We start from the raw sequence: 19,993 nt of genomic DNA on the forward strand, positions 1-19,993 counted from the left end.
ATGGTGCCCTTGATGATTTGTTGTCACAGCTCTAAAAAAGCGGCTTGCAAAAACGAACGTCAATATTAATGTTCGCAGCGAGAAAGATCTAAACGATCTTCTAGCTTTGTGCAAACAAGCATGAGGTCTGTTCAGCTCTTCTATCCATTTATTCCCCGGATGCATTGGATGTTCTGCATGAAATATAAATGTAACACAAAAGCCTTTGTGCTTCTTTTCTGTACGGTGCTCCCGAAGAGGACAATGGTGCAGGGGATTGTGGGTAAATGCTTTTGAGAGGATCAGAGAGAGATAAAAACAAGTTATGTTTCTGTAAAGACCGGGTGAATGCTCTAAGGGCTTCTAATCAGATAATTGAACCAAAGGAGCATTAAATTGAGGCGATTAAACCCAATTTTCCTCTACATGCACAATGCTAAGTAAAAAGGATGAAGTGAACAGGGTGCAGATACAATGGGAGCTCTACATCTCACCAGAAGAAGGGACAGGTTTATTAAGCCCTTTTCACACATAGATTACAAAAAATAATTTGTCCAAAGATCGTTCGGTTTTGGTTCATTCACACCGCTAATGATTTTCCGAAATGTTTACATACGTTCACATGCATCCCATAAAGTTTTTGTAATCGTGCATTTTTTCCGCAAATTAATACTTATCCACGATAACCCTCTTGAGAAACCATGCTCGTGCATTTTCGATATTAAACTGACGCATAATTGAACAAAATCGATCTCAGTTTCAGCTCGGATAGTTAGACAGAGGTCTTCTCGGGTCCAAAGAAATGTACTTTACTTTTATTACTTTTTTACCCAAACACGACGTGCATAAATCCAGATCGGAGACAAGCCAGACAAAATTACGACCCTTTGGTGGCCTCGCAACAAATTTGGCCTGCTGCTCCATTTATGTGTTATCTGACGATGATACCAAGGTAACTGTTACAGTGTGTATTCAAAATTGATTGACAGGTCTGTCTCAACAAAAATAAACCATGCAATTCGCAAGCTGTCTTGGGGGGGTTGGAAAAGCACTCGATGCACACACGCGAGATAGTTTGGGTCTTCTCGGGTCCGTTCGGCAAAAACACATTCATTTGAAATTACCACTAATATTATTCCTGACCTGTGAAACTATTCCCGAACCAGTTTGTGTCAGACCTTGGGTTTTTGGATCTAATTGCACTTTTCCATTGCATAGTACCCCACGGTTTGGTTTAGTTTGGGTCGGGTCAGTTTACTTTTGTGAGCTTTTCCATTGGGTGCAGTACGTATCCGATACTTTTTTCATACCACCTCGGTTGAGGTTCCAAGCGACCCGAGCTGATACCAAACGTGATGCGAAAACACAGTAGATCACTGATTGGTCTGAGAGAATCGTCACTACCAGCGTCATCGCTATAATGTAAAAGATTAGCTTTACCTTCATGCTAGCTTGCGCTGTCTCGAGCAAACATGTGTCATCTGTGCTCTGCTATAAGTTCCCAAACTACCTTTTAGCGATGAAAAACATCCACAGGTTGAGAATCAGAAACACCAGTAAACGCTTGCCCAATTTTTTGGCAATTTCCTGGTATCAAGGCGTTGTGTGAAATGAGTTTTAGAAGAGCAAAATGGAGTTGCAGGGTTGAGTTGCAGTTAAAAGAATGATCCCAGGAAAAAACATCTCTTCTTATCAATAATACTATTATCTGTCATGAAAAAAATCATCCAGGGTTTCTAATTCCTCATCTATGTGTTGTGCGTTATAGCCTTGAATGCCTACCCAATTTCTCTCACTCCGTCCTTACGATGTCCTTGGTACATCTTTTTGAAACCAGATTATATCAGAGTATGGTAATCAGCCAAACCCTAATAGTTAATTCATGATCTTCCCTAACAAACACTGCTACTGATGCAGTTTCTTTGACCTTGCGTGCTAGTTTGTAGTCTTTTAATGTGCATACAGTATGTGTTTGGGGTGCAGGGACTCTGGGGTACCTGAGTTGTCCTCATCCTTGCGGATCTTCAGTTTCACCAAATCTTCGCACTGCTGGAGGATTTGTACCGCGTCCTCCATAGAGCAATTGTCCAGACGTATGTTGTCTATGGCCAGCAGCTTATCTCCAAGCTCTAGGGTGCCCGTCCTTCAAAGGAATACAAGCAAAGCTGTACAGTTTTAAGATGCTCTTTTGTGTACACGAGTACTGTTTTAGCTGTGTTGTTGGTGAAATGCAATTCAAGTAGAGTCACTACAATTCAGAACGGTAAAAAACAGAGAAATAATAAAATTACATTTTACTTTTTGACCCTTATGACTTAGAGGCATGCAAAAACATCTTAAAAGTTGAGGTGCAGGGACATCAGTAGAGATATATATGTATATCCCCCAAAAAACATGGGCGGGAATGATGGCGAGTTGAAAGTGCGGGGGACAGAATCATCTTTATGTCAAGGTGGGCGGTACCCTTTTAAAAAGTACACCTTTGCACCTAAAGAGTTCATATTAGTACCTCAGAAGGACATATTGGTACCAAACGTATACATATCTGTACCTAAATGGTACATATTAGGACCCTTACAAGGGGTCCCAGTGACCGCTTGTGACCATTTTTTCTGACAGTGTATCATCTTCAGATCTTCAGATTCAATTCTGCACACATCCAGTTTTTATAAAAGCAAATGTTTTCTGGATTTCTTAGCAAGCTTTCTACAAACACACAGCACAGCTTCGTCTCAATGTTTTAAGCAAAAGATTATTTTGCATTTTCTCTCTCACAGCACTCATTTTGTCGCTGCTTTTCTTATGTATTATTCAGTGGACTGACCGTGGTACACAGTTAATAGCTGCTGCGAGTGTTAAAGTAGATCCGGAAAACAAAAAACAGGGACTTTCTGTTATCATATTGTGAATTATTGAAGAGCTCAGAAGCAAAACCTTCGTAAGCCGCTTTTCCACTGTACACGACCTTTGTACACGGCTGCTGGAGTTCGCCCCCTAGTGGCAGTTGTAATAAAGTTACAGTTTAATCATAAATCCATGCCAACATGGGGAAAAAAGCTCATTCCAGCGTAATTTTAATATTCACCATATTGAAATAAATAAATGAATGAAACAATAAACAGCTATGCATATATCACAAAGACAAAGACAATATTTTTTGGAGAGAACATATGGAGACAAAACTACAATAACAACGTATAGATATTAAATTAATAATGTATTACTTATCAGTGATCAACATTTTTTTTTAAGTATTCAAGGGTTAATGACAAAGTAACTTTTACTGTACTACACTGAAATGCATCACTTCCGTTCTGCGTATAGCATGTGGCGTCGCACAAGTTCAAATTTTTCAACGGATCCAATGCTCAACCTGGATCCGAAAATTACGTATCTGCAGATGGTCACTTTGTGACTCTCCATAGGGAATGATTGACTTCCGGTTTAACGACCACTGTTTGTCGTGTACAGTGAAGAGGTGGCTTAAGTTTTATCTGACTTTATTTTCTTGTAAATTACTATTTTTTTTTCAGACTCTAAATAGATTCTGCCAAAGAATCGTTTTTCTGAATGGCCTAAGCAGATATGAAGTGAAAGTATTTGATAAAAGTATAATACATGTTGAGAGCATTCGGTTCATATCATTATCTTATTTTTGACATAAGTGGCATTTAGTGGCTTTTGCATCTGAGGTCCATAAATGCGCTACTGTGCTGTTTTATAAACGGCGTCCTTATACATACATTACAGCAGATTTTTGAGATGCAATTCTGCCTGATTTCACAATTATTCCACTACAGCCTCAAATTTAATGACTGACTTATTTTTAGGCCTGAAAAGAGTACAGAGAGATTTGAAAGACTGTGACACAGTCATCTCAACACAAAGACAGGATATATATCCACTCCGTTTTTCATAGTTTGGTTCATAACCTGATTCTCCTTCCTGCTGGCATAATTATAGGTAAACATATGTTCAATTATCTTAAAGTATGGTAAATTATAATATTTATGCTGTATTTGAGGTAATTAGGTAGTATACATCATTCCTTCAACCACCCACACTCTTACCATGAAGACCTTTTTTTATTTATTTATTGTATTTAAACATTTTACGTTTTGATTACATAAAACAATCACTGAGAAGTTTTTTATTTTGTTGGACAGAATGAGATCATGAAAAATTGAGATGACAAATATATTATTTCTTCATTCGGTGGAACATTGAGATTATTGAAAAAAAATCACTGGTCATGTGACACATGAAGATCAATGGTGTTTGATGTACTTTTTACATTTGTATCAAATAGAACAATTATGTAAATTTAACATATAATATTATATTTTGCGAGACACATTAAGATTGAAATTTTTTTTTATCTAATTTGACAAGGCGTTTGATAGACGTTTGATGGATGTGGGGTCTCTGTGATGTCACACTGAACCAACAGTGGTTTAGTGTGATGGACGTGGGGTCTCTGTTATGTCACACTGAACCAACAGTGGTTTAGTGTGATGGACATTTGATGGACGTTGGGTCTCAGTGATGTCACACTGAAGCATCTTAACACACAGCAGAGTAAAAAAATCTTCAAATTTGGTCTGTTCTTTACACAAAGCTACTGTCTGGCTTTTAAAAACGACATAATACAGATTACGGTGCTTTGGACCTTGGCTATGGATGATATTTAATTTCGAAAAAGTCTCTTCCACAGAATAAGTAAATGATGGGTATTTTCAGGTGAACTATTTCATTTTATTTCAATTTAAAACCTAACTGCTGGACATGGAGAAGAGATTTATGCTTGCTCTTCACACCTCAGCATCTTTAATCAGATCAGGCTATGATACTCAACGGTCCGTTGTCAGGCCAGGCACACACACACTGCTGCATTTTTGGACTCTCGCCCAAATCAGTATTTCATCTGCTCCCAAAACGGATGATGCTACAACATCTGCGCGGAAAGACTTCAGGGAGACCACAGAGCGTTGCGCATCCGCCTGGGAAAGCAAGCTTATGCAGATAAATGCTAATTTTTTTCTGGGCTCCTGATTCGGTGCAGATGGGAGAAGATGGAGACCTCCGTATTGAGGCAAATCTCAGCAGCTGCCCTCTGGGAAGGTGTTTGACTGCATTGTTGTTGATTGCGATTGTGAGGTCTACACGGGGCTCTAAGCTGTAACATCGAATTAGCTGTTCACCCCTAAAAATGTACTGCAAAAAATGTCACCAGTTTGGCTTTCAACAGTATTTATAGATTTGCATGCGCTGCTAAACAGCAAACTTCATGTACTCAAAAATTATTTGGTGGAAATACATGACATTGTGCGGTGTCGAATGGATCTGTTTGCATTTCATATACCTCATTGGGAATGCACTGGAACATTGCACTTTTGGATATAACACCCATCCCTTTATATTTTGTATTTAATACAGTAAAGCATGATATGCTGGTGGGTGTATATGTACTGGCGGATGTATACAATGAGTAGCACTGTTCCCATGAGATAAGCGTTTAATACTACCATATATTTAAAGGGAAATACAGTATAATGTAAGCGGGTACCTGTGTGCCACACTTCCCTTCTTAATCTCAGAGATGATAAGAGCGTCCCCGGGCTTTCGGCTGGAAGGTGCTGAAAAGAGAGAAGAAAACAACTAAAGTGATTTGTTGCCACACTCCCACCCATTCATGCAACACCGCCATTAAGATCTTGAGTTAGGGTTATTAAAGGTGTAGGCCATCATTAACAAAAAGGTGCCAGGTGTTAGCTTTGTGAAGAAACTATTAGGGTGGTTTTACACAAAACACCAAGGAGTCCATAGGCATTGTTTGAAACGTGTAGTAAGATGCCTTGCTGGTTATAGTCTACATAGGCAGCTGTCTTCTTAGGGTGAATCTGAATGTATTTTCATAAGTGACAGATTTCCATGTTTTTCATGGGCCAACACTACAACTTGAAGCCAAAACCTTTTGATCGCCCCCTACCCATAAACCCCACCCCCTCCATGTAAACAAATTGAATGTGAGCAAACTTTAAACTCAAGCTATAAGTTTATTCCCAACAAAGTTTATTTTAGATATTTCTTGTATTGAGGAGCTTTAAATCTAGTAGTATAGTTTCCGATTTTAGGCATACACGCGCGTGTCCCCACCGCCAGATTTTTGTAACCGCATGCACTTTGCATGCGCATACAGGAGAATGTAGTATGTAGCCCAGGAGATGCATTGCATTTTTGTCACACGTCGATTGTCTGTGTACACCTACGAGTCAGATAAATTAATAAGAAGGCCATGCGTACGACCACTCGCGTACACTACACTGCAAAAAAGTATTTTCAAGAAAAACATTTCTTAGTATTTTTGTCTTGTTTTCAGTAAAAATATCTAAAAATTCTTAAATGAAGATGCTTTTTCTTGATGAGCAAAACAACACAAAAAAATAAGTCTAGTTTTTAGACCAAAAATATCAAATTTAAGTGATTTTGTGCATAAAACAAGCAAAAAAAAAAAAAACTGCCAATGGGGTAAGCAAGTTTTTTTTTATTATTTTTTTATTTTTTTAGTATTTAAGAAAAATTTTCAAGATTTTGTTGCTTACCCCATTGGCAGATTTTTTTGCTTGTTTTATGCACAAAATCACTTTGATATTTTTTTCTAAAACTGGACTTATTTTTTTGGGTTGTTTTGCTCATCAAGAAAACGCATCTTAGTTTAAGAATTTTTTATATTTTTACTGAAAACAAGACAAAAATACTACGATTTTTTTTTCTTAAAAATCATTTTTTGCAGTGTCACGATCACTACTGCGCGCACACTGCAAAAAATTACTTTCTTACTTAATATTTTTGTCTTGTTTTCAATAAAAATATCTAACAATTCTCAAATTAGGATGTTTTTTTCTTGATGAGCAAAATAATCTAGGAAAATAAGTCTAGTTTTTAGACTAAAAATAAAAAAAATTAAATAAATAAGTTTACATAAACACTTAATTCAAGAAAATGTTTCTTACTCCATTGGCAGATTTTTTTGCTTTTTCAAGCACAAATTCGCTTAAATTGTATATTTTTGCCTAAAAACTAGACTTATTTTCCTAGGTCATTTTGCTCATCAAGAAAATTCTTAATCTTAATTTAAGAATTTTTAGATATTTTTACTGTAAACAAGACAAACATACGAAGTAAGAAAGTTATTTTTGCAGTGCAGACTAACTCCAAATGACGTCATCAGTGCAAGATGACATTTTTAAGATATTTTAGCTTCACTTTTTACCACGGAAGTCTATGGAGACACATCATCCATTTTTTTACAGTCTATGGGCCAACAACATGAATGCTCATTTGACAAACAAATTGCAAACACTTGATTCCAATAAAGTCTTGTGATTTACTACTACTAAATAAATGTATTAACCCATGGGCATGTTCCTCAATGTCGTCCACCATCTTAGATAAAACATTTGAGGTTCGCACAAAGCTTTTGTGACTGCTTTATCTGTGAAGAATGCATGTGATGCCGCATTAAGATTTTGGTGCTAATCTAGATAATGCTAAATATGGAGCTTTGTAGGTTTGGCACAGATCTACTGTCTGTATAAAAGCTTTTCTACAGCCATGGTGGTCATATGACGGCTCGCTATTGGGGACAGATGCGAGTGTATAATCACATTTGTCATATGTGGTCTTTTGCACACCAACAGAATCTGCGGGTGTGATATTAAACTTCTCAAAGGATGCCTGCCCTTCAAATAGGACGCCACCCAGGAGTACTGAATAATGTCATATGTGGAGGTGGCAGAGATTATTAATCCATTTTAATTGTTTCTAAGACATTCGGTTAAAATCCTGGAGCTATTATGACTTATTCAGATGTGTTAAATAAGAAAGACTTATAAGAACAGTGGCTGGAAAAACACTCAACGCAAGGCTAAATAAACATTTTATTTAGTTAAATTCACCCGAATGAGACCACTTTTTTGTCCAAACTGCAGACAGAACCAAAGTAGGCAATAGAAAAAACAAGTTTCTGTTTTCACAGCCAACTCTGCGATGTAATGATTTTAATGAGAAAGGTCAAATATTCAGTCTACAGCACAAGCTTCAGTCAAAAGAGAAAAGAAATGACTTCAGGGCTGTCGATCAGGGTTGACTTTGAAACTATCTGAGGACACATAATCTTTTCAGCAACACGGGTGATGTTTCTGACCAAATTCAATCTCCAAATGTTAGCGAGTTCTCCAAAGAAAAACACGTTTTTTGCTCGGTGTGAAGAGAGGGGGCGACGTCCGCTGATAATAAGGGCATCTCACCATATGTCACATTGACATCACACCACATGCACATACGCTACAAAATCCTGCCGAACTCACCAAACTCCTCGAAAGAATCTTGCACAAGTTTGCAGAAAAAAAACTGACAAACAAGCAAAGCTACATAAACACACATCTCTCAGTTCAAAAGTGTGGGAAAGTCTATACGCAAGGGACAAAGGCTGCATTCATGCAGTCGTTGCTAAAGATTGAACTGCACTGCAAAAAAAATACTTTTTTTATACTTACCGTTTTATCACTTGTTTTTAGTAAAAATATCTAAAAATTCTTAAATTAAGATTCAATTTTAAGACAAAAAACTATCAACTTTACGTAAATTTAAGTAAATGAGTGCTTAAAACAAGCAAAAAAATCTTGAACATTTTTCTTAAAGATTAAATTCAAGAAAAAATTTGCTTACCCCATTGGCAGATTTTTTTGCTTGTTTTATGCACAAAATCACTTTTTTGGTCTAAAAACTAGACTTATTTCTTGGGTCGTTTTGCTCATCAAGAAAAAGCATCTTAATTTAAGAATTTTTAGATATTTTACTGAAAACAAGACAAAAATACTTTATTTCTTACTTAGTATTTTTGTCTGGTTTTTAGTAAAAATCAAATATCTTAAATAAATATATCAATATCAATAAATATTCTTAAATTAAGATGTATTTTCTTGATGAGCAAAATTAGGAAAATAAGTCTAGTTTTTAGACCAAAAATATTTAATTTAAGTGATTTTGTGCATAAAACGGTTCTGCCAATGTCTGCCAATGGGGTAAGCACATTTTTTTTTATTTAATGTTTATTGATTTTTTTGTTGCTTGTTTTAAGCACTAATTTACTTAAATTTACTTAAAGTTCATAGTTTTTTTGTCTTAAAATTGAGTCTTATTTTAAGAATTTTTAGATATTTTTACTAAAAACAAGAAAAAAACAGTAAGTATAAAAAAGTAATTTTTTGCAGTGCAGTGCAATCTTTAGCAACGACTGCATGAACGCAGCCTTTGTAACTTGCATATAGACTATCCCACACTTTTGAACTGAGAGATATGTTTTATGTAGTTTTGCTTGTTTGTCAGTTTTTTTCTTCAAACTTATGTGCAAGATTCTTTCGAGGAGTTCGAAAGTGAATTTGTGCTTAATACAAGCAAAATAAATATGGAATAAGACATATTTTCTTGAATTAAGTGTTTATGAAAAAAGTAAACTTATTTCAAGACATTTTGTCTTATTCCGTTGGCAGAATTTTTATTTTTGCTTGTTTTAAGCACTAATTTACTTAAAGTTGATATTTTTTGCTCTAAAAACTTATCTTATTTCACTGTAAAAAATACTTTGCTGCCTTAAAATTTTTTGTTAAATCAACTCAGATTTACAAGTTATGTCAACAAAGATGAGTTGTCACAACTTATAAAATATAGTTGAGAAAAGTCAACTTAATTTTACAAGTTATAACAACTCGCCTGTAGTTATAACAACTCATCTCTAGTCAAGATAAATAATAGTAAGTTGAAATAACTTGTAAATCCGAGTTGATTCAACAAAAAATTTTAAGGCAGCAAAGTATCTTTTACAGTGCTCATCAAGAACATTAATCTTGATTTAAGAATTTTTTGATATTTGAAGAGTTTCTTGCAAAATGAGATAACTCCGTTTTTTAACAAAATACTAAGCAAGAAAGTCATTTTTTGCAAGTTATGTGACTCCAGAATTGTCCTGTTTACACAACAGCTCATAAAAGCAGATTGAATACCATTTACAAATTTCACAATATGAAGATATATGTTGGCAGAAAATATATTTAGTAAAATATAAACAATTTGCACATTTTGTGTTATGAGGTTCTATAGCTCAAAAACTCAAGAACCGGTCTGTGCCTGCTGCTGGTTAGCAGATTTGTCATAGTCTCAGCTTTCGCTTGCATTGCTATTTGGCTTAACGGTGATAAATAGCACAGCCTACCCATTGTCTCTGAATCCGCTTGGTCACGTTAGGTATGTCAAATGACCAGGTCTGGACATGTTTGTTCCACAAACTAATGGTCAAACTAAAGCAACTCCAAAAGTAAACTTTAGCAATGTGCATGGTTTGATCCAGTTTAAACGATGATGATGAGTAGGTGATGCGTCAAAAGCATTTTTGGGGTTCTCGACTGGGACCAGTAAGCCTATCGAGCAACCACCCAGATAAACCTACACTAGCAACATCCCTAGCAACCGCATAAACACTTTAATTGTAATATTCAATTTGTTTTGTTCACTATTTTTTGGGGGGGCCATTTTATGTGCTATTACGTAAGGAGAGGATAGGGTGGAGAGAAAGGTAAAGGACCTCGAGCCGGGATTCGAATTCGGGGTGCTGAAAGTGCGTCTGCGCCATATGTCGGGAGCACTGCACTACACCATCGGCTCCGACTATAACCCTTTAGTTTCTAATTTAGTTTTATAGTTTCAGTATTAAAATATCCTGACAGTTTCTTCGTAATGTTATATAGTCAGCCGTGATGGATTGGGACATGACATGAACACATGCAGGTATATTTAAATAGATACTATATATTACATTCTTTAATTCCCAATGAGCTGCCACCAGGAGAATAAGACGAGGTAATCTTTAAGGAGAAGTAAACAAGACATCTATAAAGGTGTCCCTCTATGGCTTTATTAGTACCTGTGAAATACAGGCCACACGGAGGCACAAAGCAGAAAGCCATTAAACCCTTGAGGAAGGCCACGAGAGCCTGGCAAAGCCCATACACATTAATCAAGGCACGGATAAGGACAGCCTTCTTCAACACCAATCCTAAATCATACAAGTTGACTTTCTCAGACGTTTTACTGGCCCTGAGCCGAGCGCAGGCATAATTGAGCAGACTTCCTCTGCATATGATGCATTGCCTTGTGGGATACGAGAGGTCCACTTTAATAGCGTGGCATTTCTTATAGCTTTGTAAGTGCCTTGTGATATTACTAGGCACTTCTCCTAAAGCACTTTGTCTTCATTTGTAAAAAAAAAAAAACAAGAGCTCCGCCCACTCCGTGTTGAATCTAAGTTTGTGTTTCTCACCAATTGGAGACTGGGCTGTAGAAATACACTATTGGGTAAATTGAAAGTGGGCGGGATTAGACACAATTGGATTACACAATCAAATTTTAAAGTAAAATCGTGCTTTTTTTAAAGAAACAGGTATGTGAATTTTTCTCTGGAGAACATTTGACAAGTTTTTCTAATGATCCGAAAAAGAAGCCATGCTGTTATTTCAATAGTTCATCTGGTTTATTACAAAAGTTCAGACGGCTGTAAAACCAACAAAAAGCTTTTCTGGGAATAGTTTGCGATTATCTTAGCACAGCAGATCCTTGGAGAACTGCGCCACCAAATTAGCAACGAACGCAAGGACTGTGCACAACATGTGCACCGACAATGTAATAAATACTTTCATTTAGAAAGCGTGGAGGGCGACAGGCAGAAATTGCTTTGGAGGTAAACAACTCCTGGGCTTCAGAGAGAGGCAATTACCGGTGGGCTGTTGCATGCGAGCCAACGAATGCAAAACCATTTGACAAGGCTTTCACTCACTAAAAGCAGAAGGTTTGTATCATAATGCTTTAATGGTGAAAACAGTCAATATGACAAAACTGAGCTCAGATGAGTTGATGAATCACTCTGGCTCGACGACGCGGGCAGCATTGATGAAGCAGCTGGCAGGGGCTTCGAGCGATGGGCATGTGGGGTTTACCAACGCAGCTCTGGGGAGCCCAGACTGCAGACAGAAAACGGATCGAGTTTGCAGGCAGATCTACATCTAACATTCTTTCCAAACAGTCGGGCGATGATAAACGAATGAAAAACGAGAGAGAAGACACAGCGTGTTCCCCGGAGTGAGAAGGGAATAGCCTGGTATTTATTTCCATGAAAACTAGCTTCGTTTACGAGCCTCTGGGAGATGATGGTTTAAAGGTAGAAGGGTTATAAGGGACAGGGGAGACAATAAAGGCTCAAAAACGGTCAAGGGGAAATGGTCTACTGCAGAGAGTGATATATAACACTGGTTAGATGTTGCAAACGGTCTAGTAAAAGGTGTTTGATGGGATGGTTCACACAAAGATTCAATTCGGTCATCAATTAAAAAGCCTCATGTTGTGCCAAACGTTTATAACAAAAGAGGTCATCAAAATGTCTTGAATGAATGAATGAAAGAAATATATGGTGATCATCATCATATGGAGATCAATTTTGTGTTATGCATTTGATTCCCAGGGAAATTGCAGGTTTGGATAAAGGCAACTACAAAACCAAAAAATGCTGGGTTGTTTTACACCATGGTTGGAAAAATATGGACAAAACCAACTATAGGGTTAAAAAACCTACGCTGTGTTGTTTAAACTAAAAATTATGGGTTTTTTATACCATGGTTGGGTTAACATGGACAAACACAACTGTTGGGTGTAAATTAACCTACAATGGGTTGTTTTAACTAAAAATGCTGGGCTGTTTCATACCATGGTTGGGTAAATTTGGAAAAAAACAACTGTTAGGTTAAAATAAACGTACGCTGGGTTGTTGTTTTAACTAAAATGCTGGGTTGTTTCACACCATGGTTGGGTTAACATAGACAAACACAACTGTTGGGTGTAAATTAACCTACGCTGGGTTGTTTTACTTAAAAATGCTGGGCTGTTTCATACCATGGTTGGGTAAATATGGACAAAACGAACTGTAAGGTTAAAATAAACTTATGCTGGGTTGTTATAACTAAAAATGCTGGGCTGTTTCATACCATGGTTGGGTAAATTTGGACAAAACCAACTGTTAAATTAAAATAAACTTACGCTGGCTTGTTTTAACTAAAAATGCTGGGCTGTTTTATACCATGGTTGGGTAAATATGGACAAAACCAACTGTAAGGTTAAAATAAACTTATGCTGGGTTGTTATTACTAAAAATGCTGGATTGTTTCACACCATGGTTGGCTTAACATGGACAAACACAACTGTTGGGTGTAAAAAACCTACGCTGGGTTGTTTTACCTAAAAATGCTGGGCTGTTTCATACCATGGTTGGGTTAACATGGACAAACACAACTGTTGGGTGTAAATTAACCTACGCTGGGTTGTTTTACCTAAAAATGCTGGGCTGTTTCATACCATGGTTGGGTAAATATGGACAAAACCAACTGTTAGGTTAAAATAAACTTAAGCTCGGTTGTTTTAACTAAAAATGCTGGGTTGTTTCACACCATGGTTGGGTTAACCTGGTCAAACACAACTGTTGGGTGTAAATAAACCTACGCTGGGTTGTTTTACCTAAAAATGCTGGGCTGTTTCATACCATGGTTGGGTTAACATGGACAAACACAACTGTTGGGTGTAAATTAACCTACGCTGGGTTGTTTTACCTAAAAATGCTGGGCTGTTTCATACCATGGTTGGGTAAATATGGACAAAACCAACTGTTAGGTTAAAATAAACTTAAGCTCGGTTGTTTTAACTAAAAATGCTGGGTTGTTTCACACCATGGTTGGGTTAACCTGGTCAAACACAACTGTTGGGTGTAAATAAACCTACGCTGGGTTGTTTTACCTAAAAATGCTGGGCTGTTTCATACCATGGTTGGGTTAACATAGACAAACACAACTGTTGGGTGTAAATTAACCTATGCTGGGTTGTTTTAACTAAAAATGCTGGGCTGTTTAACACCATGGTTGGGTAAATATGGACAAAACCAACTGTTGGGTTTAAATTAACCAATGCTGGATTGTTTTAACTAAAAATGCTGGGTTGTTTCATACCATGGTCGGGTGAACACGGACAAACAAAACTGTTGGGTTTAAATTGAACTATGATGGATTGTTACTGTGTACTTTAATACATTTACAGTACATTCATACCATTCTTCTGTCCAAAGCAATTTATAGTTCAAGTAAACATTTTTGTCAGCATGCTATACCATTTGAGCTACAGGAACCACAAACACATCTACAAAGAAAACGTTACAACCTGAAGAGGTTACAGATACTTACAGCTGATGGTGATGCCCAGCTCCACACCTGGCTTCTTTGGTAGCTTCACATGGAAGGTTCCACTGCTTGGTATGACTGATTCTGAATAAGACAGAGATAAAAAAGAGGTTCGAGGGGATCAGATACAAGCCCATCTGTCACAATTCCTAGTTTTACGAAACCCCGGGACTTATACATAACGACAGGGAGATTCAATACCAAACCAACCCTTGGTAAAGGTGCTTGGTGATTTTTTAAATTCAGGAAACAATGTCCAAGTCTTTTAATCAGATAGAGATCGGTCCCAAAAGCTCAGGCTCTCTATAGAGAAACATCCCTCTCTTCTGGGCAGCGATTCAGGTGCGAAAGATTGAAAGTGGTGCCAAACCTGTCCAAACAAAAAAAATGTACCGCACTCCAGTGACCAGCAATTACATATAAAGGCCACTGCTCTTGGAATGATCATCCAATAATTCAAGTGAGCCCATTTTCTCCAAACCAACAAAAGAGTCTCACAAAACAACCACCTGGTCAAAGAGATGATGAATACACTAAGTGCAAAAACACAGCACGGCTGAGCTGTTCCCAAAGAATTTGTTTGAAAGTAAACATTATGCTGACGCACTTACTGTACATTCATTGGGTATATAGACAACACCCTAAAGCAGTTTTGAATAGCCAGACCTAATAAAACAAGGTCTGGTCCATATGGCAGATTATTCTGGCCAAAAACTGGATGGTCATTTAAACCTAATGGCATGTAGAAAATATTTTTTGTGTGCTGTTTATGGACATTTGTCTTATACTAAACACAATCTCTGTAGTAACCATGTTTTTTTCGGTGTGTTGATTTCCATGCTGTTTTTTTTGCAGGTTTTGCTGGTGGTCACTAGCATACCAGCACCAAAACACAACATATGATGGTCTTGCTGGTATTACCAGCATTTGAAGCTGGTGCTGGTTTAGCTGGTGTGGGTGCTGGTTTGGTACTGGTTTAGCAAAAGGTCACCAGCATACCAGCACCAAAACACAACATATGCTGGTCTTGCTGGTATTACCAGCATTTGAAGGTGGTGCTGGTTTAGCTGGTGTGGGTGCTGGTTTGGTACTGGTTTAGCGAAAGGTCACCAGCATACCAGCACCAAAACACAACATATGCTGGTCTTGCTGGTATTACCAGCATTTGAAGCTGGTGCTGGTTTAGCTGGTGTGGGTGCTGGTTTGGTACTGGTTTAGCGAAAGGTCACCAGCATACCAGCACCAAAACACAACATATGCTGGTCTTGCTGGTATTACCAGCATTTGAAGCTGGTGCTGGTTTAGCTGGTGTGGGTGCTGGTTTGGTACTGGTTTAGCGAAAGGTCACTAGCATACCGGCCCCAAAACACAACATATGCTGGTCTTGCTGGTATTACCAGCATTTGAAGCTGGTGCTGGTTTAGCTGGTGTGGGTGCTGGTTTGGGGAAAGGTCACCAGAAAACCAGCACCAAAACACAACATATGCTGGACTTGCTGGTATTCTGTTTATTTAAGCAGGGATCTTGCCATCCTTGTGGCTTCTCAGTTTTGTGAGCGAACCACAAGGATCTTCGCTGTCAGAAACCCTAAATACTTTCACTTTGAAGATTAAAAGTTTTCTGACAAGTTAAATAAAATGAACCAAATTAAATAACACACAAACACGTAGCTGACAAGGACAAGTGACTCTTGATCTACCGCGTTATTACACTGCCACGCACAGCAGGACAGAAAAAATGCTCCCGGTTTTTGTTATATAACACCACATTGAGCCTCTATTTTTCACGTTGATATCTGTTTGGAAACCCTAGCCTTTATATCACATGCGCTTGTCTTGTGGTTCTAATCATTTTCACACATCAAACGTGTGCCAGATGGTCGGGCACTCAGAATTATGGGGCAACTTTTTAAAACAAACAACTATGATGAAATCAAAAGCGCTCCAGATGGACCGTTCATCCCCGAACAGGTTCAGATATAATGAATCGGTCCTTGTGCCTACCTGCTACGTCAAACTCGATCTCCAGTGTGACTCTGCTGGTGATGCTGGAGTCCCTCAGCAGCTGATTGGTCTCCTCAAGTGTGCTGTCCTCAGTGGGGATGCCGTTTATTGACAGGATGCGGTCGCCGATCTGCAGGGTGCCGCACCTGTGCAAGAATAGCACAAACAAAATTTGTATTATAATGACCCAGAGAATAGCATTAGATGTGTTTAAAGAGACAATTCTTAATTGTTAACACTTAACTATACTTAAACCCGTCAGTGTTTAAAAAAAAAGTTGCCAGCCGGGAGCAGCATTTTTTTTTATGATTTTCACAAAAGTTTAATGCCTTCGAGAAAAATTTCTTCTTTAAATATATAAACTGTACAATACATAAAGGAAAGAAAATAATTTTTCTGTCAAACAATCCACCAATAATATGGAAGTTTCTTCAATGCATTTAGGGGTGTGGTCCTGGTCACTACAACTACAAACTGAATGTCAGAATGGGAAAGAAAGGTGATTTAAGCAATTTTGAGCGTGGCATGGTTGTTGGTGCCAAACAGGCCGGTCGGGGCATTTCACAATCTGCTCAGTTACTGGGATTTTCACGCACAACCATTTCTAGGGTTTACAAAGAATGGTGCGAAAAGGGAAAAACATCCAGTATGCGGCAGTCCTGTGGGGGAAAATGCCTTGTTGATGCTAGAGGTCAAAGGAGAATGGGCCGACTGATTCAAGCTGATAGAAGAGCAACTTTGACTGAAATAACCACTCGTTACAACCGAGGTATGCAGCAAAGCATTTGTGAAGCCACAACACGCACAACCTTGAGGCGGATGGGCTACAACAGCAGAAGACCCCACTGAATACCACTCATCTCCACTACAAATAGGAAAAAGAGGCTACAGAGTTCACCAAAACTGGACAGTTGAAGACTGTAAAAATATTGCCTGGTCTGATGAGTTTCGATTTCTGTTGAGACATTCAGATGGTCGAGTCAGAATTTGGTGTAAACAGAATGAGAACATGGATCCATCATGCCTTGTTCACTGTGCAGGCTGGTGGTGTAATAGTGTGGGGGATGTTTTCTTGGCACACTTTAGGCCCCTTAGTGCCAATTGGGCATCGTTTAAATGCCACGGCCTACTTGAGCATTGTTTCTGACCATTTCCATCCCTTTATGACCACCATGTACGCATCCTCTGATGGCTACTTCCAGCAGGATAATGCACCGTGTCACAAAGCTCAAATCATTTCAAATTGGTTTCTTGAACATGACAATGAGTTCACTGTACTAAAATGGCCCCTACAGTCACCAGATCTCAACCCAATAGAGCATCTTTGGGATGTGGTGGAACGAGAGCTTCATGCCCTGGATGTGCATCCCACAAATCTCCATCAACTGCAAGATGCTATCCTATTAACATGGGCCAACATTTCTAAAGAATGCTTTCAGCACCTTGTTGAATCAATGTAAAATTGAATTAAGGCAGTTCTGAAGGCGAAAGGGGGTCAAACACAGTATTAGTATGGTGTTCCTTATAATCCTTTAGGTGAGTGTATATTATCAGTGGTGTATAAAGACCTTACATAATAAACTAAAAATAAAAATAATAATACATTCGCGGGTTGTCATATTTCTATGGTAGCTCTACACGGACTAACTGCTCAGTGGATCACGTTTTATCACTACGTTGTCTCATATGATGACGTGTTTGTCATGTGGTGGCTACCGTAGCTTCTCTATGCGTTTCAGTTGTGGACTGAGCCGTTGGTTACAATTCACAGTCTCACCGCTAGATGTGGCTAAAAATCTACACACTGGCCCTTTAAGAGAACTTCACAGTCCAAAAATTCAGACCGGTTTCAAATGACACAATGCAATGTTTTTATTTTTAGGTGAACTATTTCTTAAAAAACTGCACTGTTGAAAAGAGCCAGACAGACAGCTGTATCAGCCAGATGGCACCAATGAACAAACATCAATGAGTGAATGTGACATTTTAGCCAAAGGTACAAACGCTCACTTAGCTTCAGCCTCAAGGTCAGAGATAAAGTGCAAAGTTTTTCAACAGCAGGGAGAACAAAACATCGACTGAATGCTCAAACAGGCTGTGAGCAAACAAAAATTTACCATACCTAAAACATCAATCGTAGCTGTTTACCGGATACTGTTGTATCCTTTCAAAACATGGCATATTGGGGACCACAGGAGGTATTCAGCAATGGTGAACAGCATGATTATTGGGGGATGTATGGGATGCAATACGTCACAACATTAAACAAGAAAAAGAAAAGCAATAGATTATATATGATGTATCAACACGGCTCTAATTGCTATTCTGGTCCACCAATGCCAAACCAGCCAAAACATTGAAATTCATTCTGCCTCCAACTGGTTATTTCAGCAGGATTGTCTTCTCGCAAGACCACAAGGCATCAAATCACCGACATGAAAAGGTTTACGTCCATAACTGCAATTATAACTTCGGCTGGAAGCTACGAGTCAGGTTGCTCAGGTCAGTAATTACAGCGAAATTGCGACCTAAATCTTCTCATGCGACGGGCAAGTTCCTTCAGCTGCGGCGTCGACGTGCACGTAATTACACTTAAGTGCAGCGCTCTGTCACGTAACGACGCAGTCGATCAAAGCACACGCAGAACCGAAACAAATCGGCTATACATCATGTGCCATCACTGCATTACATCACCGAGAAATCGGTGTGATGGGATTCGGGATCTGTAGAGATAATCAAAATTAAACTCGAGATTAAATATTAAAGATTCCCAAAGGGAAGTTCACACTTCTCTGATAAAGCAAACAATTAAGCCGTCGGAAAGGCGCGTGGAATACTAAATCCCAGAGTTTTAACTAGGTCGCATCAAGCAGTGAAGGTTAATAATAATGGTAATGGGTTGACTTACCGCTCTGCCGGGCTGTCGGGATCTATGTAAGCAATAAGCGGAGGGGAGGACAGGGTTTCCGTAGCGAAGACTCCTCCCTGGAGCTGAATACCGAAACCCATGATGGGGTCACTGATGAGGGTCACCTCTGTTGTTTCCGTGTGGACTACCTGACCCGCCAGACCTACGGTACTGGATGCCAAAGACACTACAAAGTTGAAAAAGAGATAAACAGAGATCAAATAAACAAAACAATATTTTCACTGTGTGCAAAACAAAACAATGTCCAGATTTCTCTTGAGGAAACGCTTGAATGAAAAACCATGAAAACTCTTTGATTTTTTCCCAAATGGGATTTTTCTGAGCGATGGGCAAGCTGCTTGTTTTCCATATAATGAAAGCATGCAGTGAAAGAACAGTTTGGGTAAACATCTCCTTTTGTGTTCAACAACAACAACAAATGTATTGTTTTCTGTTCATCTCAATGCACACGCAGCTTTTCAGACTAGACACAGCTTTTGCTATGACTGATCTGGATTTGCGCTGTCATTGCTGATAAGTATTCAGCGTGTGTACTAGTATCTTTGCCCAAACAAACGCTAGTGTACTTTGTTTAAGACCATACAGGCTTTAGGAATGATTTTACAACCAATCGAATCATACATATATACACCTAATATGTATACAAATGCAAAAAAACAACAACTCTAAAATATATTTTATTATTAAGCAAAGTGTCCTGCATGTAAATCTAACACCAAATTCAAACCATATAATTTAAAAAATTAATAAAA

At 38.3% G+C, this 19,993-nt stretch overlaps 1 protein-coding gene across 10 annotated transcripts in view; it reads right to left on the reverse strand.

Annotated features, from left to right (window-relative positions):
* The window catches only part of grip1 (glutamate receptor interacting protein 1), a 342,888-nt gene that overhangs the window by 23,707 nt on the left and 299,188 nt on the right, over positions 1-19,993 (reverse strand). For all 10 annotated transcript variants that reach the window (XM_065289844.2, XM_065289842.2, XM_065289839.2 and 7 more), the window contains 5 exons: positions 19,221-19,407; positions 16,313-16,458; positions 14,313-14,393; positions 5,546-5,615; positions 1,977-2,122 (listed from right to left, as the gene is read on the reverse strand). In XM_065289844.2, the coding sequence (XP_065145916.1) occupies positions 1,977-2,122; positions 5,546-5,615; positions 14,313-14,393; positions 16,313-16,458; positions 19,221-19,407 (630 nt within the window). The remainder of the gene's footprint in view (positions 1-1,976; positions 2,123-5,545; positions 5,616-14,312; positions 14,394-16,312; positions 16,459-19,220; positions 19,408-19,993) is intronic.

Source organism: Paramisgurnus dabryanus, chromosome 1 (genome assembly GCF_030506205.2).
Source record: "Paramisgurnus dabryanus chromosome 1, PD_genome_1.1, whole genome shotgun sequence".
Lineage (NCBI taxonomy): Eukaryota > Metazoa > Chordata > Actinopteri > Cypriniformes > Cobitidae > Paramisgurnus > Paramisgurnus dabryanus.